Source organism: Atractosteus spatula, chromosome 11 (genome assembly GCF_055471065.1).
Source record: "Atractosteus spatula isolate fAtrSpa1 chromosome 11, fAtrSpa1.hap1, whole genome shotgun sequence".
Lineage (NCBI taxonomy): Eukaryota > Metazoa > Chordata > Actinopteri > Semionotiformes > Lepisosteidae > Atractosteus > Atractosteus spatula.
This window is the reverse complement of record NC_142716.1, coordinates 34177509-34200833: the sequence shown is the minus strand read 5'-3', so window position 1 is coordinate 34200833 and position 23325 is coordinate 34177509. Positions and strand designations below refer to the sequence as shown.

General features: G+C 48.2%; 2 protein-coding genes across 2 annotated transcripts in view; one reads left to right on the top strand and one right to left on the bottom strand.

Moving 5' to 3' along the window:
• The first annotated feature begins 1646 nt into the window (after positions 1-1646).
• pigc (phosphatidylinositol glycan anchor biosynthesis, class C) lies at positions 1647-5669 on the top strand. Its single transcript, XM_088926952.1, has 2 exons — positions 1647-1795; positions 3286-5669. Exon 2 carries the CDS (start codon positions 3293-3295, stop codon positions 4172-4174), a length of 882 nt encoding a protein of 293 aa, XP_088783078.1. The 5' UTR covers positions 1647-1795; positions 3286-3292; the 3' UTR covers positions 4175-5669.
• A 1326-nt stretch (positions 5670-6995) lies between these two features.
• The window catches only part of dnm3a (dynamin 3a), a 52955-nt gene continuing 36625 nt past the window's right edge, over positions 6996-23325 (bottom strand). The window contains exons 16-21 of the mRNA XM_088926951.1: positions 18314-18423; positions 14156-14267; positions 12877-13041; positions 12355-12593; positions 11613-11783; positions 6996-10574 (exon numbers count right to left, since the gene is read on the bottom strand). Coding sequence (XP_088783077.1) covers positions 10505-10574; positions 11613-11783; positions 12355-12593; positions 12877-13041; positions 14156-14267; positions 18314-18423 — 867 coding nt within the window. The 3' untranslated portion in view covers positions 6996-10504. The remainder of the gene's footprint in view (positions 10575-11612; positions 11784-12354; positions 12594-12876; positions 13042-14155; positions 14268-18313; positions 18424-23325) is intronic.

The window sequence follows — 23325 nt, the reverse complement described above, 5'->3', positions numbered from 1 at the left end:
CAGAACCAGAGCAGGGACTGATCGCACAGCCTCGGCCCCCCCGGCTGCCGCTGGCGTCTCACCTGGCCTTGAGCAGCCGGCCGCCCGGCCTGGTCCTGTCTCTGGGGGGGCGGCAGCAGACTCTCCTCCTGCCCCCGGACTCCGGCTCTCGGCCCCGGCCCGTGCTGCACGAGACCGGCCACGCCACCGCCAACCTGGGGAGCAGCAGAGGGGTCAGGAGCAACGACACCGAAGACCACCAACGGACAAAAGGGTGTTAAAATCTGCGGACTGTTCAGCTGAACGAGCTTGACGGGCCGACCGGCTCCTCTGGTCTGTGACCTTTTTGCTGCTCCGGCAGCGGCTGCCGCGGCTACAGGCCCGCAGCTGAAGGACGTGCCTAAGGCCTAGGGGACGCGTCGCGCAGGAGAGCGGCAGTACCGTTTGGGTCTGGAGGGTCCCTGGGTCTGGTGCCGGGATCCCGGAGGTGGAGGCGGCAGCTCTGAACGGCGCGGGTGCTGTCCCATGCGCGTGGGCTCCCCACGACCCATCAGTTCTCACTGACCATCCTTTATAATAATAATAATAATAATAATATCTCTTTATTAACCCTTTACAATTTTCTTGCATTAGGAATTATCTTTTCGCATACCCCAGCTTGCTCTCCATGAGACACACAGACAGGGAGAGAGCCTGGGGTCAGAGCGCAGGGTCAGCCATTGTACGGCACCCCTGGAGCAGATGGGGTTAAGGGCCTTGCTCAGGAGCCCAACGGAGTAGGATTCCTCTGCTAGCTCCGGGATTTGAACTGGCAACCTTCCAACCGCTCCGCCAATTACAAGAAGCTCTAATCCGTGATCTTTTCACATTGCGGAGGAGTCTGTTTATTTTTGACCAGCAGTGGGTGTCATTGTACTTTAACCCACCGAGACTCTAAAAGAGCCATTTGTTTCCCCCAAAGGGAAAAAAAGACTCCGTTTTCTGCAAAACACCCGAAATGAACGTGTCGGGTCGTGTGTAACTCTTTACCGTGCAGAGCCGGGACAGGGGGGCCGTCAGTGGGGGGGGGGGGGCCGATATTCACCCGGGTTACCTGTGGCAGAGAGACAGAGAGCCGCCCTACTGAGAAACCGCCGGGCCTGGCGAGACCGCCCTGAGCGCGCCCACGGCTCCACAGACAAGACCCCGACCCATACTATCGGACCTTCTTTGAAATGTTATTAATTATTCAGTTTAATACTTCTTTTCGGGTGACATGCCGTGAATACAGCATTAAAACGCAGAGTATTTGAGCAGCTGTAAAGTTATAACCTGTTTAACACCTGCAAACTCCCTTTTGGACATCGACTCCCGACACTTTCTCGACCTGCAGGCTGCAGAGACAGCGCTCAGCCTCAGGCTATCAGAAGAAAGACGCTAACAGTTTAGAGGAGCGGAAGATAATAATTACATTATTATTCCAGATTAGATTAACAATTAGAACAGACGATAACATTTAGATAAAGCATAAGTGCTAACGTTTATTACTGGGCAGACCTGTTATCGAAACACCGTTCTCCTCTTAATAGACTCGAGTGTCCTCAATGGTGCTTTAACAGTTCCTCGACAGGGGGCGCTCTCGGCTACTGAAGACACTTCGCAGATGCAGGTCGCTCTATAACACTCGTGAAATCAGTGGTAGCCTATCACTCACTGCTTCCTGTTTTCTACGTTTGTTTTGGGGGGACTTTTATTCTCCTAGTGAAACACATGCTAGGTACCTATGGAATTTTTCAGAGAAATGGAAATGTTTTTTCATACGGCGTTGTGATAACAGGTAAGCTCAGGGAGATTGAATTAAATACCGAGATGTATTTTACATGCTGTAGCCCGTACCTGCTAGTTCCTGCAGTCCATTTTCTACCCGCCTCATCTAGTTCGGGGTTGCGGGGTAACCGGAGCCTGTCCCAGCAAGCAACGGGCGCAAGGCAGGGTGTACCCTGTACGGGAAGCCAGTCCATCGCAGGACACGCACACGGTCACACCCGGGCCTATTAACCTCCCAGTAGGCCTTTGGACCGGGGGAGGAACCCGGAGGAAACGCACCCGAATACGGGGAGAACATACAAACTCCACTCAGACAGCACCGCGGGTCCAGAATTGAACCCTGGGCTCAGCGGTGCGAGGCAGCAGTGCTCATCACGGCGCTACTGTGCCGCCCTAGTTTAATTTAGTGCACTTAAGAGAGGAGGCCATTCAGCACACGTAGCTCGTCTGGTAGTTAGCAGCTAACTGGCCCTGTATCTCACCCAGCTGTGTTTTGGAAGAAACTGGGATATCAGCTTCCACAACGTGGCTGGGCAGCTTGTTCACTACCCCCACAACCCTTTGGGTAGAGTCATTTGTGTAGGGCAGGTCCTGGAGACCCACACGCCTGCGGGTTTTCATTCCAGCTGAGCTTCATCACCTCACTGAGGCCTTAATTGAATTCATCAGCTGCTTGATTGTAACATTTGCAAGTGTTTTTTTTTTCAACTCAAGAGTTTGGGATTTGATTTTAATTAAGAAGTGTAATGGTTAAAAGGCTGCTTCCTGAAGGTTTGTAGTCTGAAAACAGTCACACAGGTCAAATTAATCATGTCATTAAGTCAATTAAAAAATTCAACGGCGTGACTGACAGCTTGGCTGGAACAAAAACTAACGGGACTGAGGGTCTCCAGCACCAGGACTGGGAAGCGATTCCTGCACTCCAGCCACTCATAAACAGGGATCCGCTGCAGCACGTGAACAGAGCTGACATGTGGGTCAGGAGTGGCGTGTTTCAGCAGTTCCCGGCTGTGCTGTGCCGTTCGCACTGTCAGTAGTGCTGCGAGGTGTGTGATTCATGTGTGCTGGTCATTGTCCGTGCTGTCAGTGTGACGGGTGTAGCTGCCTGGGTGTCTACAGCCAGCGTCAGTACAAGTACAAGTACAGTCTCAATGTCAGTTTCAGTGCAGGCTTTGTGCCAGTCCCAGTGTCAGTCCAAGTGCAGGCTTTGTGCCAGTCCCAGTGTCAGTCCAAGTGCCAGTGTCAGTCTGAGTGCCAGTCTTGGTGCTAATGTCAGTGTTGGTGCCAGTCCAAATGCTAGTCTCAATGTCAGTCTCGGTGTCGGTGTCAGTGTCAGTGTCAATCCCAGTCTCAGTCTGAGTGCCAGTCTTGGTGCCAATGTCAGTGTCAGAGCAGTCTTGGTGCCAGAGTCGGTGTCAATCCCAGTCCCAGTCTCAGGGCCAGGCCCAGTCTGAGTGCCAGTGCAGTGCCAGCCCTCACAGCCTTGCTACTCTCCCGCAGGGGCAGAATGGGGGCGGAGAGTGACCCTGGATCCACCCCCGCGGTGCCGTGGCGGAAGGTCCTGTACGAGCGGCAGCCGTTCCCCGACAACTACGTGGACCGGCGCTTCCTGGAGGAGCTGCGGCACAACGTGGGCGTGCGGCGGTACCGGTACTGGGCGGTGGTGCGGGAGGCCGGGCTGGTGGCGCAGCAGCTGTCCTGCGTGGCCATCTTCCTCACGCTGTGGTCCTGCATGGAGCAGGGCCAGCTGCCCCCGCTGCTGCTGCTGGCCGCCAGCGCGCCCTGCGCCCTGCTGGGCTACGGCGCCTATGAGGCGCTGGGGGGCCGGCGGGGGTGCGCGCGCACGCGCTGGGCGGACCTGCAGAGCGCGGCCATCTTCCTGGCCTTCACCTTCGGGTTCTCCCCGGTGCTGAAGACGCTGACGGAGTCGGTGAGCACGGACACGGTGCACGCCATGGCCGCCCTCATGCTGCTGGCGCACCTGGTGTCCTTCCCCTACGCCTCGCCCAGCCCCCCCGGCAGCCTGTCGCTCAACGCCGCGCTCTTCGCCTCCGTCTGCCTGGCCTCGCGGCTGCCCGGCGCCCTGCACGCCTTCTCCACGCTGACGGCCGCCCTGCTGGTGTTCGCGCTCTGGCCCTGCCTGCTGCACCGGCTGCGCGCCCGCCGCCCCGGCGCCTACCCCTGGGCGGCCGCGCTGGTGTCGCTGGGCGGCGTGGCGGGCGTGGCCAGCCTGACGCCCGCGGGCGCCGCGCTGCTCGCCACCCTGCTGCTCTCCCTCGCCCTGCTGTGCCCCCTGCTGCTCCTGCGCCTGCAGCGGCACAAGGACAACATCCAGGGGCCCTGGGACGAGGCGGAGATCCGCGAGGACCTGTCCCGCTTCCTGCAGTGAGGCTGGCCCGTGGGCGGAGGGGCGGAGCGAGCCGGGCCCCCGGACACCCAGCGGGTGAGCGCGGGAGCAAGGAATCGCACGCTGGAGGCTGGGATCGCACGTACTGCTTCCAGCTACAAATACTCTTAAATCCTGCTGATAACGCTGCTCACGACTGAGCACACAGCTAACCTCCCCCCAGCAGAGCAGATGGAAGTGGTGTCATTCTATTTATTTTTGAAATATGTCATTCTCACTTCATCCTATTAAAGTCTGAACTGTAAATTGTCTTCCAGACAAGGTACTGTTGCCTGCCGTTACACAGCTACTTTTCAAATAAACCTTAGTGGGAACTGCCTTTCGTCCCCGTCACCTTGCCATGCTTTTGTTTCGGACCTGTTTAGGGTTGGTGGCTCAGAATGTGTCTCCAGACCTTCTGGCATGTCAGGGCTAATGTTTTTGTTCACAAAACTGACTTTTGTTTAGTCCTTTTAATTTTAAATGTGTTTTTGATGTTTGAATAACAACGTTAGTTTTTTTTCTGATGAGGAAACTGTGCACGCATCGGAGGGTGTCTGAAATATCGATTGGGAAATGTTAAAAAAACCTATACACTAAAAAAAAGCCACACTACCTACCATACCTTGCTGTGCAAGTGCCGAGAGAATAGCAGGAATACGAATCCCAGTGCAGTCGGCGTGTCGCGCCACTAGAGGGCACTAGATTCTCACCTTGACTTCGCCGGCCCTGGGCTTGTGTCCCGTCTTCGGCTTTCTGCTCTCCAGCCCCCCCTGCCCTGCCAGAGACGCCGCCGGCTGATCCATCACTCCAAGGTCCCCGGATCTCCCCGCACTGGGGAGTGTGGAGGGCTTCGCAGCTGTTCTCCAGGGGCTCCTTTCGTATTTATCTTCCTTCTTTGGTTGGATTTATACTTTTTCTTTTTTTTTCTAATTGTGTTTTGTGTGGATACCGCCTCAGAGCTCCCGTCCCAGTGTCCACTCTGGACTCCATGACAACCACGGCCGCTCTGAACAGGAAGGAAGAAACGTAGCTCAAACAGCGGACTCCCCCGCACGCCTTTCCCTTTAAATTGTAAACGAGGCGGCCTCGCTTATCTTTATATCTTTTATTTACCGAGCTACTCTGGAGTAAAGATAAGGCGTTTGTTTGAAATGGTCAGCACTTGGTTTCGTATTATTCTTTATTTCACTCTTCGGAAGGTCAGGGCAGCCTGACCAGCCTTCGCCAACACAGCTGTCACGTGTTTGGACATTAACGACGTTCACCTTCCCACCAAACGCAACGTCCTGCCCAGCTTGGTCGTGTTCACTGAACTTAAATCGGATGTGGAGCTAATAGGAGCTTCGAACAGCCTTCACCCAGCTCAGAGTTGTAGCTATCATAATCGGCAAACACAAAGAGTTTTTAAAAAACTTTTTTTTTTTCTCCAAGATCAGCCAAACATTTTTAATGTTATTCCTGTCATCGGTCTATATTAAATTTACTGTTTGCAGCCACCTGTTTTGTATTATGTATAATTTCAAGAATTACTCAGGCCTTACGGGGACTGTCGCTGTAGAAGCAAGCAGCAGTGCACTCTGAAGAGGGCAGGCTAAAACAAATAAAAAAACAGATATGAAAAAGAAACTGTTTATTTCGGCCGGGGGAACCATTATTTGTAATAGTATTTATTTACAGGGGGGCACACTGATGCATACAGACAGACGCACACGCTTTACAGCACAGAAAAGATGTGGAGTTCAGGTTGGCAGCCAGCTAAATAACAGGTAATACTGTATGTACTGTAAGTAGAAACTACAGACAGGACAGAGATCATTCAAGTCAAGCAGAGTCCAGTTTGAAGTCTGGCGCACTTGAGCCAGGATTGCAAACGTGCAATAAATACAAGTATCTTACAACGTGGAGAATAGCGAGGGAAGTGGGGTACTCTTCTACTGACAGACCCTCATGATAAAAGATGTCTGGGGGCAGCGATGGTACTGTAGGTGGGTGACTCTGATTCAAGGCAGGGACTAGAGTCCTGTTGACGTGACAGTCGTCATGTTAAGAGATCACTGTCCAAGGCAGGACAAAGGGTGGGACCTGTGACAAGAGGTTTGGGTGGAGGGGTGGAGCTCAGTGCGGTGGCCTCAAGGGGACAGCTGGCGGAAGTCTCCTGGACAAGAACACAGACAGGGGGAATCCATTAATAATGCAGACCGATCAATGGTTACCGGCAGAAGTAAAACTGATAATATATCTGCAAGGCTGTTGTTGTGCAGTGAGTTGGAACATGTTCAGGTGAAACACACTGGATAAGGGCACTGTGAAGGAAACAGAGTTTGCAGGCGAGATGGACGCTGAGCTTACATCACACCACAAGGACAGAATTGGAGCACACTGCTACCAGGGCATCAAGTTCTCCCTCATGCTACTCATTTCACACCAGTATTGTCAAGAACCTCAGACACTCACCTGTCCATGTGTGAATACTTGAAACCAGATTGAAGCCTTGTATTCAGAACACTGCACTACACTGCTTGTTTTAAAAAAAAATCTTTAAAGAATAAAATACTAAAGAACAGACTTGGCAAAAGGGACTGTTTCCTATATATAGATATAAAGATTCCTATAGTGTACAGTATACTGCTCATTTATCTAGAAGGGAATCTACTGAGAGAGAAGACTCTTTTACAAGGGCATTCTGCCAGAAAGTAAAAATCATCTATGTGGCACTGAACAAAACAGAATGGCTGATGTCCAACTGCAGTGCACTTTGAGCTGTTTTCAGAATTAGTGGAGAGCAGGGAGACACCAGCAAAGAAAGACAGCAGACCAGAGACTGGAAACGCCAGAGGTTTTATTGAACAGCAAGAGTTTAACTGGAGAGATATAGAGAGGCCGAGGATTACATAAGACACTGTCTACAGTCAGGGATCGTCCCCAAAATATTTATATACAGCCTAATACAGTCGGCTCAGAGGACAGCATCATGGTGACAGTCTTACAGCAAAGACAAAGACTGACACAGCGCCAGAGTAAAGAAGACAGGGGTGGGGGGCAGATCGGGAGATGAAGGCAGGGACAGGGGGTCCCCCAGCCTGCACACAATGGAATGACTTTGAGCTTGAGGATGGGGGCAGGCTGGGGGAGGTGAGGCATGGCTGGAGGCACAGGCACTATTCCCAGCAGGCAGACAGAGACACAGCAGGGCAGGCTAGCTGGACTGGGTGTTCAGAGAAAAAGACAAGCAAACATTTCGACTCCAAAACAGACTGACTGCAAGGGAGACAGAGAGGCTTGAAGCAGTCATACGATTACAAATCCTAAACACAAGGCGAGGAATCTGGAGCTATAATATACAGGAGTACTCCCAAAGCCCCCCACTACATCTCAGCAAAGCTAGCTCATACCAGAGCTCCACAATGTCACCTGCACCATGCACTTGTGGGCTTCGCTCTGCTAGGAGACAGCAGGCAGTGAAGGCCGTCCTGTATGAATGAACGTATCACTGTTCGCTCACAGCAGCCCACAGAAATCTCGAGCCTCGGAGAAGCCCTGCTACATGTCTGACCCAAAGTCCTTTTACTCTCTGGAACCTAAGTGCCTAAGTAACAGAGAATCTGCACTAACAACCAGGGCTTATATTAATCACACAGCTGTCTGATAATCAACCCATACTTGCCTAGGATTGTCTCTTTGGAATAGACTAATCTGGGTGGTTCTGATAAGTACTTGTTCACCAGGTGTACAATGTATAAGTGCCAGGTACACAGACACATATCAAAGCTGCTGTGTGTATACTGTAGTGTAGACATTTAATGTAAAAAAACACACAATAACATTCATGTCTTATTTGAGCATTGGGGATTGGAACCAGTTCAAAAATTAATGGTATTGAAAGATCATTTATACTGTCTAGAGTTCCAGTGACACCTTTTACTGTAGCTCTGGCAGATTGTCCTGGTCCTGGTGTTCCATCTGTCTGCTTAGCAAGGCAAGGCTGGAACAGTCACCAACACTAATCGATATGATCTAAAGGGTGAGAACTGGCTGTGGGTGGACCAGCTTCTATATGCTAGGCTGCTCATGGCATCCCACTGGTGAACACTGACAGGAGTCATCAGGACACTGTTCTGACAGGGGTCAGGTGGGAACAATGCACACGAATCAATACTTTCTTACATCCAATTGTCTTCAACAATGGGGGCGTCTGTTGCACATCTGTCACCAATGCACAATACTGACAAAATATTTCTTTTTCTACCAAACACCACAGCTTGCCCTTCATTTTTATTTAATCTAAAACGCTAAAGCACATATGCACAGAAAAAAAATAAAATTAAATGAGACATTCTGTACTTTTGCCTCATATTAATCTTTTCATCTCAAATCCAAATTGTTTGAGCAAACAGCAAAAACAGCAATTTTGACACCACTTCCCCAATACCTACGGAGGGTACAATATACTGTATACCAGACATAGAGATGACTTATCAGAACCCAGCAGTACACACAATAGTGCGCTGTAACTATGGCACTGCAAATCTTAACTGGCAGACTGGACTAGTGAGTGGCCCCACACCCGTTAACTTTCTGAGGCAGCTCTGACGTGGGAAACATCTGCTTTTCAGCTTGGTGAAAGCAAACTCAGGAGCAGCTGTCAGGACCAGATCTACACTCACACATTCCCTCCGTACCGTCCCCGCCAGGACACCCCCTGACCCTTTTATCAGACAGAACGGAGAACTGAGAAGGAATTCCTCCGGTCAAGATGCGGTGTTTATGACTCAAACTGACCTGAACAACAGAAACAACAACAACAACAACAACAAATGCAGACACACAGGCACACGCGCGCATACATCCCATTATCGCTAATAGAAAATTACAACATCAAGTCCTTGGCTTTGGAGAGTACAATATGTCAATATTATTAATATTTCATTTACAACAATCTTTTTCCCAGGCATGCAATACTAAGATCATCTATGTCCTGCAGCAGTCCAGGAGGTTGGAGGCGGAGTGTGATGTACTGTCCCAAATCCGGGATGGACTTTTGTACATGTAGTACTGGCACAGTGTATCTATCACTGCTCTGCTCTCCCCAAACACTGTGTGCCCCACGCCATAGTCCTCATCACAAGATCCAGCTGACAGGCTTCTCAGCACACCCGACACTGCGCTGTCTGTGATGTTAACTCACACTCGGATGGAGAGACAGGCTGGCTGTGTGTGGAACACCTGACAGTCAACCAACAAAGACAGACATACACCGACAGGCAGTTAGGATATCAGGCAGACAGCGATGGATGTACATTTATTGTACTGCATCAAAAAACAAGCAAACCGCACTTGAAGAATGACAGACTGCCACACATACAGAGACAAGAGACAGGGATACACACAGACCACCAGAAACTGATACAGTAATCAGACTAACAGTAATCAATTAGCACTATACTCGGTTACAGAATTCATTATACTTTGAAAGTCATAAACAAACACAAAAGGCAGAAAGACGGATAAGGTGGTAAACATACAATAACCAGGATCAGTATATGAACATACTGTGTCACCTCAGCCTTTAGCTTCATGTAAAAAGTCACAAAGTCCAAAATGCCTTATGCTCTTGTATTCTTATGTGTAGCTTTTATCCAGACAAAGACCCAGCAAACTATCAGCAAAAGCTATAAAGGGGAGCTTACTCTAGCACTGCCATCCAGGCAGGTGAGAGACATACAGTAAGCACGCTGACGGACATGTGCACACACTGTACGTTAATGGACAGAGGTGCGTATGACAAATTAGACCTCAATGCAACACCGACGCAAACCGGTACAGTAAATGTGTGCACTAAATCACCAAACCTGCAAAACCAAAAACCTGGAAAGAGCCCGAGACCATCATTTGCGATCTATTTTCTTCAGGCTACTTTCTTGAGCTCGTGAGTGCATCTTCAGCCAGAGCCAGCGGCTGGGAGTGTGTACTGCATTGGCACTGTGTCTCTCTGGCACACAGTCTTGGGAGGGCAGCGCCAGGACACTGATACTCTGTGCCATTAAGACTCACTGTGACCCTGCAAATCAGTGTGCTGGTACAATTTACCCAACAGCTATGGTCTGGGAAGAAAGAACTAGAACTAGGAGGTATGCCTACCCAGCCTACCAGACCGCAGGCAGGACAGCACTGAGACACAATGAAACACCATGACAGCAGGCACAGCACAGGGCTACTATACTGGGACACGGAGGAGCTATACTGGGCACACTGGGTGGGGAGCATGCAGGACTTTATGGCAAGCCTGGTCGGGCTTGGGGGGTGGGGGACCCTGGGAAGGCTCGCAGCCTCTCAGTCCAGGAGGGAAGGGTCTCCAGGACGAATAATCGTGGGTCTGGTAGGAGAGGGAGGAGGCCGCCGGCTGCAGAGAGAAAGAGAGACAGACGGAAACAGGGGGAGGAGAAAGGAAGGACAAAAGTAGCAGCGATGACAGAAAGAGTGATGAAGGAGGAAGAGAAGGGGGGGGGGAGAGAAGGAGCAGAGAAGTCGTGGTGGTGGAGAGAAGGAGGTGATGTGAGGTAAGAGACAGAAGTCAAAAGGGCAAGGAAACACAGAAAACAGAAAAAGGGGTTGAAAGAGACACGGGGAGTTAGAGAAGGAGGAAAGCAGAGAGCAGAGAAACCGTTAGAGAGAAATCAAGAGTATTAGAGTGGGAAAAAATACAGTTACTGCAGCTCATTGAGTTTAACCACAGCCTGAATACAACCGGGCTGAGCAGCGGGTGTTTTTCACTGACAGAAGCGGGATCTTCACAAACTCAGGATTTTTTTTTTCTTGTGAATGAAATCACATTTCTGATAATCATAAACCTGCCAGAAACGTAACACTCCAGTACAAATGAACTGATACTCCACTAAAATGCGCTTTAAACAATATCAAGTGATTTTCCATCCACGGTGTGAGTTGTAGGTGTGGGACCAGAGAGACAGAGAGGGGGAAAGGATGGAGAATAATGTGATAGAGAGAGAAAAGAGAGGGGGAGAGAGAGAGAGAGTTGTCTAGACTGAGGGAGTATAGTATGAGAAACACATGGGTAAACTCACACCACCCATCTCCAATAACCACTGCTGTCACTGAGGCTCTTACCACAGGAATGTTAATACACTGGGAGTGCGTGTGTGCATCACTACACAGTGCATTAATACTCTGTAGTGGGTGTGTATTCATGGCACACAAGCCTGCGGTACTAATACACACAAGCAAATTTTGTAATGTGACAAAAGCATTTTGGACATCATTTTTACCATCAACTGTAGGTTACCTTATTTTCCTACACAGGGAAACGTACAACTTTGCATTAAACCAGTGGTGTGACAGCAAGAGTTCTTTCAATTCCCACCTGCCTGACACTGACAGAAAGAACAGCAGGACGTCTGGCTGAATCGATGACTGTGCTCACCTGGGAATGCTGGGCGGGGCACGGTTGGGCCGACTGGGCACCTGGGGGGGCAGGGCGTCGGCACTGTTGTTGAAGGGGGGAAGTGGGCCAGGGCGCGAGGGCACAGGGGGAGCGGGGGCCCTGGAGCCCAGCTGCATTCGCCGAGGGGCCGTGGGGCTTGGAGGGGGTGACCTATGAGACACAGAGGAAGATGAAAGTCTCCTGCCCCAGCGCCTGGGGGCCCATCCCACAATCCCCATGGAAATAACTGCTTGGACACAGGATAGCGCCCAGTTAGTTAGTTCAAGTAGGGAGCTGCGTCGGCATGCGTAGGCTGCAAAGGAACAAGTAAAGGTTTATTCCAGGCTGAAAAGAGAAGAAAGGAAACACGTTTCGGCTGTGGAGCCTTCTTCAGGTGAGCCTTCGGAGGAACCTTGTGAAGAAGGCTCCACAGCCGAAACATTTTGCGTTTCTTTTCTTCTCTTTTCGGCATGGAATAAACCTTTACTTGTTCCTAGAACGCAAATTAGATGTAATAGTTATAGAGTAGGTTGCTGCACACTGAATTACTGTTCCCCTGAAATCCACTAACTGCCCTCCATATCCCACTTCTCTTAATGCACCTACACCCCTCTTTTTCCCCCTAATTACCCCCGACACTCCTGTCCTCATCTCTAATTGCCCCCACACTCCTCCCCTCATTCTAACAGCCCACCCCTCTTCCTCCTCTAAACTCCCCCCCTCGTCCCCCTGCGGGTGGTACCTGCGGGAGCCCCCCTGCCCCGCTTGCAGCCAGGAGCTGTCGACCGGCGGCGGAAGGGGGGTGGTAATGGTGGTGGTGGAAATGTCGCCGATGATGGCCAGCGCCTCCTTCAGGGCGTGATGAGTGCGCAGGACCTCATCCCGCCGCTGCGCCTGCTCCGGCGACTCGTCCATGAGCGCGCTCTGGTCCCCGGTCGAGTACAGCTGGGCCAGCAGCTCGGCGTTGATGAACTCCTTCACCTGGGAGGAGACGGGGAAAGGCTGAGAGAGACTGGGGAGACGACACAGAGAATGAGAGGGAGAGAGGGAGAGCACGTGCCAGCAGCTACCAGAAAAGCGTTTGACCCAGGGACTCGGAGGAGGAAGAAAAGGATGATAGAGCAAGACGGAAAGAGATGCCAAAGGGAGAGCAGGGTAGTGTCATGCCTGTGTCACAGGGTGGCCCTGAGCTGGATCAGGACTGCTGAGATGACACACATGGTGGTGAAGTACCAAGCTCCGCCCATGTCAAATAGCTCCTTACATTGTTGATCATGAGGTGCATGATGGTCTTGGGCATGAGGTCGCGGATGCACTTGTTGACGATGGCCATGTAGGAGTCCACCAGGTTCCGGATTGTCTCCACCTGCCGCTCCAGCTGGGGGTCCATGGAGAAATTATCGGAGGGGCCCGAGTCTTCACTGTCCACCTGTGACAGAGGACACAGAAGACAGTCAGAAGCAGCCCCCTCTGAAGAAAAAAAGGTCTATCTGACCAACAGTCCAGTCCAACTGAACCCAGGATCCAAGAAAAATCATTTAAAAGATTTCAAGATTATCCAAAAACATTTTTTTTATTAAGCATCCTAAAAAATGACTGTACTGTACTGAAGGTACACAGCTGGGAGCAGGAATGAAAGGAGAGGAGAGCTGGGAGCAGGGACAGAAAGGTAGAATACAGAGCTGGGAATAGGGATGGGAAAAGGAGAGCAGAGCTGGGAGAAGGGATGGGAAGAGGAGAGCAGAGCCGGGAGCAGGGATGGGAAAAGGAGAGCAGAGCTGGGAGAAGGGATGGGAAGAGGAGAGCAGAGCTGGGAGCAGGGATGGGAAGAGGAGAGCAGAGCTGGGAGCAGGGATGGGAAAAGGAGAGCAGACTGGGAGCAGGGATGGGAAAAGGAGAGCAGATCCAGGAGCAGGGATGGGAAGAGAGGACTCAGACGGAGAAGTTTTCCTGAGTGGAGCTGACCCTCCGGATCAGGGATCAGGACTTGGGAGGCCCCTGTGTCTGCTGTTTCCTATTCTAATTGAGCTGGTGATCACTGGTGCTACCTGATGCCTTTAATTGATCTACTTGATTACTTAGACTTCTGTTGATCATTTTCTGCACTCTTTCCTTTAAAAAATACACTGTCTTTCAAAGTGAACTTTGTTGTGTTCTCTCTTATACTTATTAACAGCTTGCTCCCTTATTTCCAGATCTTAAAACTTTAAGCTCTTAATGGTTGATACATTTACGATCGGATACAGATAGAAATGACAATATATCAAACAGATACACCCAATGTGCAATGCTTCCACCTAGCAGGGTCAAGAGCAGCCAAGACCACTGTAACACTAAGAGTAAAGCTCCAGTACAGCAGGAGGTAAGGACAAGAGCAGAGGTGCTCCATTCTCCACTCCTGTCGCTCCTGAAACTTCAATCTCACTGTCTGTGACAGTGAGAGTAAGAGAGCTGGGTGCAGGTCCAGATCCAGCCCTGGCCAGCAGGGTGTGAGAGAGGGAAAGGGAAGGGCTTTTTCCATCAGGAAGGGGGCAGGCACTCACAAAGGATTTCTCGGGGTACACTCCTGCGCGCAGCAGGGAGGCCTTCCAGCTGTCCACCTCCTCCTGGGAGTCGCAGGCCAGCTCCAGGTACCGGTAGTCCTTGTACACATTCCTGCCAATGGGACAGGAGAAGCTCGAGTTACTCTGGGAGAAACACACCCGCTCACATGCACACGTCAATAACAATCTGGCATTTACATTTCACTTCTCATCCCCGACGAGTTTGCAAACGTCCCTTACAGATCAGAAGGAACTAGCTTCACCTCTCACTGACAATCAGCATCCTCTACAACTTAGAAACTGTCATGCCTACTCAGACGTACAGTAGACACACAATTGCACATGTAAAAAATAACTCCATGCTCATAGCACACTGCCATGCAAAACCAGGCTGGCGCACACTTATACCAGCACAAAAGAAAAAGCAACAAGTCAGACAGCTGCTTAATTCCTCAGCTCTGACACCAGACAGCAATGCCTCCCTCCCAGTCTCTCAGCTCAGCTACTAGTGCACACTCCCCTCTCTCTTTCCCAGTCTGTTCTGGAACTGTATACACGATAGGATGACGGGGAGGCAGAGGACTGCAACCCACAGCAATGCAGAGAGCAGGAATGCAAGCCATCTGTTAAATATTCTCTGTAATTATCCTGTTGTTTTTTGGAAGACAGGCTCTGGGAGATCAAACAGTCCATCTGGGGCTCAGCCTGCCATTGTGGAAAATGTTCCTCAGGATGACTGGCTCTGATTGGAAACTCAATACTCCCAACTCCAGTGAAGAGAGGAGAGTCCAGTGCGCTTTTTTTTTTGCTGTCATATGTGCCTTCTCTCCAGCAGTCCGTGTTGTGTTAACATTCAGCTTATGAAATTCTCCCTAGCAGGCTCTAGGAGAGCTGGCCCTCCAATTTCCCCAACATCAAGAATCCAGTTCATTTTAGCTTCTTAAATGATAAATTGGACTGCACTCTGATCAATTAATTAACAGCCTGCTTCAAATGTGACTACTTGACAACCAAAAGAAATCACCAGTTCCCCAAGGAAACTAGCTGATGTAAAGTTAGGAATCAAAATACTGCTGAAAATGAGACACATTCTCTTATGATACAAATCTAGGAGTTTTAATAAAGCCCTGCAATACATCGTACTGAAAGAGGCCTAAGGCACTGTACACCATACTTCTGGAACACTAGGGAACCAGTGTGGTTTTCATTAGATCGCTCCAGCACAGGATTCTATCAATTTAAATATAGAACCCATTGCAACTTGGTTAGGTGCACAGCAATGCTAAAAATCAAGAAGCTGGAAGCAACCAGTAGCTTGTAGTTGACCTATCCCATATTTTCTTAAGGATGCCAGTGGAGCAACAACTATAATATGACTTGGCAGCTGTCCATGTAAAGAAGTGCCTCCTGCTTCCAGTTCTTGATCTCCTTGCCCAGTCAGAGTAAATAGCTCTATGTTTGAGGCTGAATCATGATTCTTTAAAAGTGTAGGAAGAACAATAAGGCCCAAGGTAAACACACCAAGCAGTGGATTTTACCTCATGCTCCAAGCCATGAAGTTGAGAAACGTGAGCCAAGTGCAACCCAGAATGGCTGCAGGAACAGTTCCTGGCAGGGTGTAGTTGTGTTTGGCTTTGCAGCGCTCCTGTGAATATCCCGCAGGACAGTGACTGCCATTGAGCTGAGAGAGTCTAAGGGCAGCAGTAAACAAATGACCACAGAGCCCTGGTGAGAGGAACAGACCCCACATGCTCTACCCTCTCTCACTGCAAATGGCCCTGCCTCCTGCCTCTCCCGCCACCAATTTACAAAACCTTTCATTCCCTCTCTCGTTCTCATCAGAATTTGTTATTTCATCGCCCGGTTTTGTGAAAGCCAGGAATTCCTGTGGAATAGCTGCAGTGCAAATCCCTAGCTGGTTTTAATTTAAGAGTTTCCTGGGGTTTGATTACTGTCAGCCTGGGACACTGCACAGTAGACCCCCCTGGCCAGCGAACTCGGAACAGTACAACAGATAGAGGCTAGGGGGCGCTGCAGGACACTGTGTGCCTCAGAGTGACAGAATCCTGGCTGCAGTGCCATGCTCTCCCTCTCACTCTTTGTGGCTAGCAAAGAAATTCTTTCCTAACAAGCGAAACCTTATTTCTGAGTCTGTGGGTCTGGATTTAATTAGGGGCTTAATTATTCTGCAATAGGTATTTTTTTGGTCCCCTCCCTCAGACGTCCTGGACAGTACAAATTATAAACAAACTCCACATGTTCCATAGAGCCAGGCCTGCAATCACCAAGACTTCCCCGAAACCCTCCGCTGCTGCTTGGCATCTGCCGACACAGTAGTATTGAAGGACACAGTACTGTGTGCGTCGCTGAACTGGGCTGGGCTCCTCTCACTCAGCCAGGCTTTTATGGAAAAGCGAGATTTGTGTGTGTGTATGCCTATAACTTCAAATGCAAAAGTGCTTTATTGGTAATATCACTAAAGGTATTGCCAAAGCACAGCCAGCAATGACAGATGACAAATGTAAAACACTCACACAAGATCAAGAACACAGTCAAATCAATATCTGCTTACAAGCACCCTAAATACAAATTACATAATTAAAAACGAGAAAATGAACACTCCCAGAGTGAACAGATGACACAACTGAGCTAATAAGTTCTTGACACAAGCTCTTGATGTGCAAGACAAACTTCCTTATGGGCAATAAGTTCAATTCAATTCAACTGCCCCATTTTCCCTTCCCTCCCCATTAGAGATGTTCAATCCTACTGGCTGTGGCACGAGGCAACACCCTGGGCAGCCACCTCCACACACTGAATCTCCTCCCCCATACAGTCCTGTCCGCAAAACACCGTGGTTTGTGTTGTGTTGGTGTCCCAATAGGTGGTGTACTTGTCTTTGTGTTGTGCTGTAATCTGATTGTAATTGTAGGTGTTTTAGCTGGGCAGTCCCGAGGCTATTTGGTGCTGGGTAAGGCTCAGGGAAGTGGAGAGTTTGAGCAGGGTCTCTTGCAGCTTAGGGCTGGTGTGTTTCAGCGTCTCATCAAGCCCATTGTTCTTCCTGGGTCTTAAAGCCTGTGGACTCTCCTTCAGCTCTTGCTCTGTGTTTTACATATATTTTTAGATTTGGACACATCACCCAGATATTGTTTCGGTAACTTTGGTAAATACTGTACATCCTTAAATAAACAGAGACAACTTACAAAAGTGTCTGCCATCGATATTTAGGTTTCCTAAGTGCTGTTCACTGTTTGCTCTTTTTGATACATATTTTCAGGTATTTTCGTATGTTTATAAATAAGTGGGTCTGGGCAACTTTGGACTGCTAATTCTTCAGAATACCCTTTTCTTGGATTAACCCATTTATTCCACAAATGGTTTTAGATTATTGGTTCCTTAGTTTCTGACAGACATTTGTTAATGTGATCACATTTTTTCTTTGCACTGTATTTTTGTTGTAGCTTAATGTTGCACGGCAACAAATATATACTGTATAAACATTACTCTGCACATGCTGTATGCAGTCATATGTACATACTAGTGCAGTGCTAAAACTAGATTACATTTACAGAATGTATTAGCAATATATTTTTAAGGAATGAAACATTCTGCACACGGTGTATTTACAGATGGAATTATTTTTTACAGTTAGCTTTCTGACTAACTCAATATGCCTTTTTATTATGCTTCTATCACATTTTAATTAAAAATGTTGACATAATTTGACATACACCTGCATTGTCTTTGCTAAATCCAGTAACAGTTCTTCAAAGGCTGGAATACATATGGTGGGCTATTGTACACCCTACAGCGGTGTTAATGAGGCCCTGTTAGCGCACTCATATTTCCTCTCCTGTCCTACATGCTGTTGAATTAATATTCAATAAAGAGGACGAAAGGCTTTGGCAATCCAGGAAACAGTCAAGGGCACATTAACAGCTTCCTTCTATTCCTGCTACAGGAGACAATGTGAGGCTTCTGCTCATTTTTAAATGTGATGCGTGACTCTTGTTTCTTTGTTTAGTTACCAGTGTTAAATCAAGAGGATTCCCTGCACGTTTTCTCCCACCTGAGAACACGTCTCTACAAAACAAATGGTTCCATTCTCGCCAGCCATTTCCGCAAATACCTAGTGGGTATGAGTCGTGTGCGGCTCACCTCTGCTCTGTGTTGAAGAGGGCGAAGATGTGTTTACTTGACATGAAGCCCTTCTCCACATCGCGCACTTTCAGATTGTCCAGCGGCAGCATGTACTTCTTCTCCTTCTCCTGGGAACACAACAAGAGGGAACATCAGGAGACACTGAGAATCACAATGAGAGCACACAATAACCGCCCGGCCTTGTGCAGATGGCAAACGGAACGTGAATGAAAAATAAACCTTGCTCTAATGCGGAGACCTGCAGAACAAAACCTCAGAACCACGTTCTCCTTGAAAAGGCTTGAAGAGGCAGCTCAATAACTGTGAACAGCAATTCAAGGACAATGAGTTGGATAACCTCTCCCTCTTCCTGAAGGTCCTAATTACTTGGCAATTAAAGATTCCTTGGCACTCTTTCTGAGAGCATTTCAATTTCCAATCCTGGCTTGAACCATCTAGATTTCCCTCAAGCTCCTCCATAATACGATGGGTGAAGCTGTTTCTCACTTGTTGTGCACTGTGGCTGCTGCATGTCAAGCTCTTTAGGATCCTTCGAGATGAAAAGTACAACATACATGCAGGGATATTACAGAACAGCAGGGCCAGTGGGCCTCTTATAGGAATTCTGGATGAATTCCTGTTAACATAAAAATGAGGGAGACAAGATGGCAATGAAGAAATTCTTCTGCTTAAACATCCCTTCAGACTATTTTGTTTCTTCAGCAGTGTACTTAATAATATGTTATGTTTTTCTCCAAGTTGAAGTGGTTTCCTGCTTTGTTCAGATTGCCCAGTGTGATGTAATGCTAAAGCTCTCCGAATGTGGGAAAACCCAGGTGTCTCTGGCAGCTGTGTTCTGTCACAGTGTAGGAGGGATAGAAAGACAAAGTGCTCGAATCCGTTAGACAGCCAGAGAGACAGGAAGGTGCAGAGGGAGGGAGAGGAGGAGATAAGGGGAAAGAGAGAGGAGTAGAGAGTCGTACCGCAGCCACGAAACGGCTAGAAAGGGAGAGACAGGAGAGTAATGGAGAGGGGGATACAGTGAAAGAAACGAGGAGAAAGGAAGCCCGAGAGGAAAAAAAAGCACTCTCCAGCACACTGTGGCCGACTGGTTCACTCAGACTGGAATGTGTAATGGTTCCTCAGACAGCCATCTTGCAGTGACCAAATCTAAACTGACACTTTTGAACAGCAAAGCAATGATGTATACCAAACTAACACTGTCCCACAAAATGCCTCTGGTACATTATAGAACACTGTCACATAAGAGTATACTTCTACACAACAGACTCTCCATGGCGCATAAGACTGTTGATATACTGTAATAACAAAATCTATGGGCAAGAGTTTTGCATCAATCTTGTACTGTAGATAATGCTACAGTAATGCGATAATTATATACTCATTTAAGACTAGAGTGTAGTGCTATATGATATGCTGACACCATGTACTAGGTTGTAGAACACTATCATAACAAAGACCAGCACCAACCAACCTTCACTCTTCAGTTGCAAGAGGAAAAGAAAGACCAGAGACCAAGTTGAATTAAAAAAATTAAAATAGCATCTAAAAATGACATTTCAAATATGCTTGATATCTACTTCATCAATGTCTTTGCTAATGAAGATACTATGCATATTCCTATTGCTAAATATGATATATAAGTAAGCATTGAAGTAAGATGTGTAAAGCATGCTGTTCTGACACCACTACTATGCTTTCATGTTCAAAGACTGTCAATCATCCAACTCCTGCACTGATGTTGCAGTTTAATTTGCTCCCAGTCCCATCATTCACAACACACACCTGTACTGTCACAAGAGATATGGGAAGACAAAAACTGGGGAGTAGCTGGGTGTTGCTTGTCCTGCATTTTTCAAAACACAAGTGGTGAAGGAGACTGAAAGTGAACAGAGCTAATGAAAGTACAGAATATCTTGCCATTTCTTGCAAACAAACGGATACGTCTTTCTCACAGTGAAAGACAGCCAGGGTGTTAACAAAAGTGTCTTCGTTCAGGAGCCTCGTCAACAAGCACCTGGTAATACAGGAAACCTCTAAGCCTGCTGTACATTTCTGATTAACGGGGTTTCATCACCATGGGGACAAGCTGCTATTGGTGCAGTGGGAGCGCTTTTAAGAAAAAGGCCCATCACAGCATGTTCTGCAGTGCATCCTTAACTCACTGGCCCATTTTGAGCGATCCTGAAGGGGAGGAGAAAATTCCACAGCCAATAATAAGTGTGAGTCAGAAAGATTCAACATCTGTTTTGTCCTTCTGCATTTAGAATGTATGATTTAAAAGATATGGTGCTGCATTCTTACTTTGTGTTGTCTGCATTTTAACTCAGTCTTTACATTTTTGCGTTTGTAGTACCCATGGTGGGTGGTGCTGCTGCCTCACAGCTTGTGGGGGTGCCGGGCTGGATTGTGGAGCTGGGGTGCCCCCATATTCCAGGTCCTCTGGTTTCCTTCAGCCTTCCACAGGCATGCTGGCTTGATGAACTGGCATCTCTCAGGTGTCCGTGTGTCTGTGTCCTGTGATAGCCTGGCACCTTAGGGTGCAGTCCTGCCTTGAACCCTGTGCCTATCGAGTCCAGCCTGCGTCAACCCTCCACAAAATGTATAAGATAAGAAGTGGCTATGAATTATGTGCATGTGGATGTACCCAAAGCAGGCTAAATTCACACGTATGATATTTTAACAACCGCTTTGGCAAAATGATCTTATTGATAATGTTGTTCCATTAGAATAGTGCTAATTATGGTGTCATTGGCTGCTGTGTTTCGAGGCTGCACGGCCCCACCCGTTCACGACGGTCTCGTTCCACCTCCCAGCACACACCGACCTGCCTGTCCCGCAGGGGGCAGGAGAGGGGCCGTCACTAATCCGCTCTGTCTGGACCTGCTCTGCCACACAGCTGACCCCAGCATGGCTGCTACCAAGGTTGCAATCCATCATGTCCAATGTGTGTTAAAGCACGTTTTTCAAGGAGGCATTTCTCACTGGAATAAAAAGTGTGTTGTTTAACGATAGAAAAATTCAAATCTTTCACTCATTTCATTGCATGAATTGAAAAAGAAACATCAAATTCAGCGGCTACTTATTTAAAAAATAAGCAAATAAGTGAGTTGACTTCTGGCATGAATTTACTAAAAATAAAATAAATCTGCCAATTCTATATATTCCCTAGGGTTCCTTATTAGAGATAATTGAGGTCATTTATCCACCATTACCAAAAATTGTTTCATCAGTCATTTAAAACTGGACAACTTCAAGTTTATCTGAAAATGTACAATATAATTCTAGCCACACAAGAAGGGGAATGTACTGTATGAACTAGGTACTTACAGGCCAGTCATCGTAATTATCTAAAATAATCCATCATTAGGGAGAAACTCAAATCATATTTGTACAATAATACAATTACTGGGGGAAATCAACTTTCTGTTTTCAATCAACATTCATCCTATTCACTTGGCTGATGCTTCTATCCAAAGTGACGACATGTTTTACCCATTTCTGCAGCTGGGCATGTCACTGGGGCAATCTGAGGTCAAGGACCTTGGTCAAGGTAACAAAGGCAAAGGCTCACCTGGCATTTGACCCATAACTTTCTAGTTGTACTTCCAGAGCCCTGCCCACCAGTCCACACTACTGCCTTGCTCTCCATTACTCCCTTACTAAGGTGGTGCTTTACAATGTTTTGAAGGCTTGCACAGAGAGTGCGGACACTTGCAGTGATCATGACGGCCTGTATATGGATATTTCAGAACTACTGTGACAAGGTTTGTCATGAGAGACTCTTTCTTCACCTTAAAGTTATGGGAATTAATGGTGCACCGTGTACTGGAGATAGAGGTGAGCTAATTTCAAGTCCAAGACATGGAAAACAAACAAAAAAAAAGAAGTCCCAGAGGGGTTGGTACTGGCAGTCTTGGAACAAATGATGTGACATTTCTCGATTTAGAAAGAATTTGTGCAGTTAAGTGAGTGGTAGCCAACCATGACCCTCAGTGGTTACAGGGTTTTAAAGTTTTGTTTTCAAATGATCTTACAATTACCTTAATACAAGCTCAATGTACAAATTGCAGTTGCTTTTAACTGAGTCTTGAGATGGCAGTGACATTGGAAGACCGATAAAACCTGTTGGCTTTTAAGACCAGGAAGGGCATTGGCTGTTACATAGGCTGACTGTCTCATGCTAGATTAGCATAGTGCATTGCTATGATAGAAGGGCTCTTCAGTGGCTTTGGTCAATGTTGTAGTTCTCGTGCTTACGTCCTGTAACCTGGTGACCAGCACAAGTGACCAGACGCTCCAACACGTGCAGGAAGAGAAAGAAGTGGGCATAGGTGCAGAAAGGCCACAGAAGTGGTAGTTTAGCAGGCCATGTGAAACCAAAATACATCCTTGTAGGAGCATGTTTAAAGACAACAGCACATGGAATGAGAGGGTTAATGTGAACAGACAAAACGACAGAGAAACCAGGGAAGAGGAGAGATCAAGCAGGGAAAGTGAGTGCATTTGGGGAGAAAGAGAGAGAGAGAGAATAAGAGAGGAAGCAAAAAGGCCCACATGTGGAAGTCATTACTCAGGCTGAGGCTCTGAAACACAGCATTTCTCCAAAAAAATCCCTGTCCTACCCCCCCATCCCCCTCTCCTCCACCCAACTCCCCCTTTCCTTTCATAGGGGCTTCGGTCTCAGGAAACGGCTAAAATTTCAGCGAGAATCAAGGGCTGGAGAGAAGGAGGGTTGAGGAGGGACTGCAACAGAGACGTTGACAAAAGATACAAATGGACAGGATGAGAGACGAAGAGAGAAAGCCAGGGAAAGGGTGAAAAAGACACAACGCTCACAGGGGGAGAGAGATAACGGAAAAGTTGTATCAGAACTGGAGGGCGGGGGTTAATCAAAGAGCACGGACATCCAGCACACACACTGTCCCACACTGGGCACTGGGCAATGTCTTAACTGCCCCAGTTACCTGTCCCTTTATCCATCACTAGATACTGGACACAGAACTGCT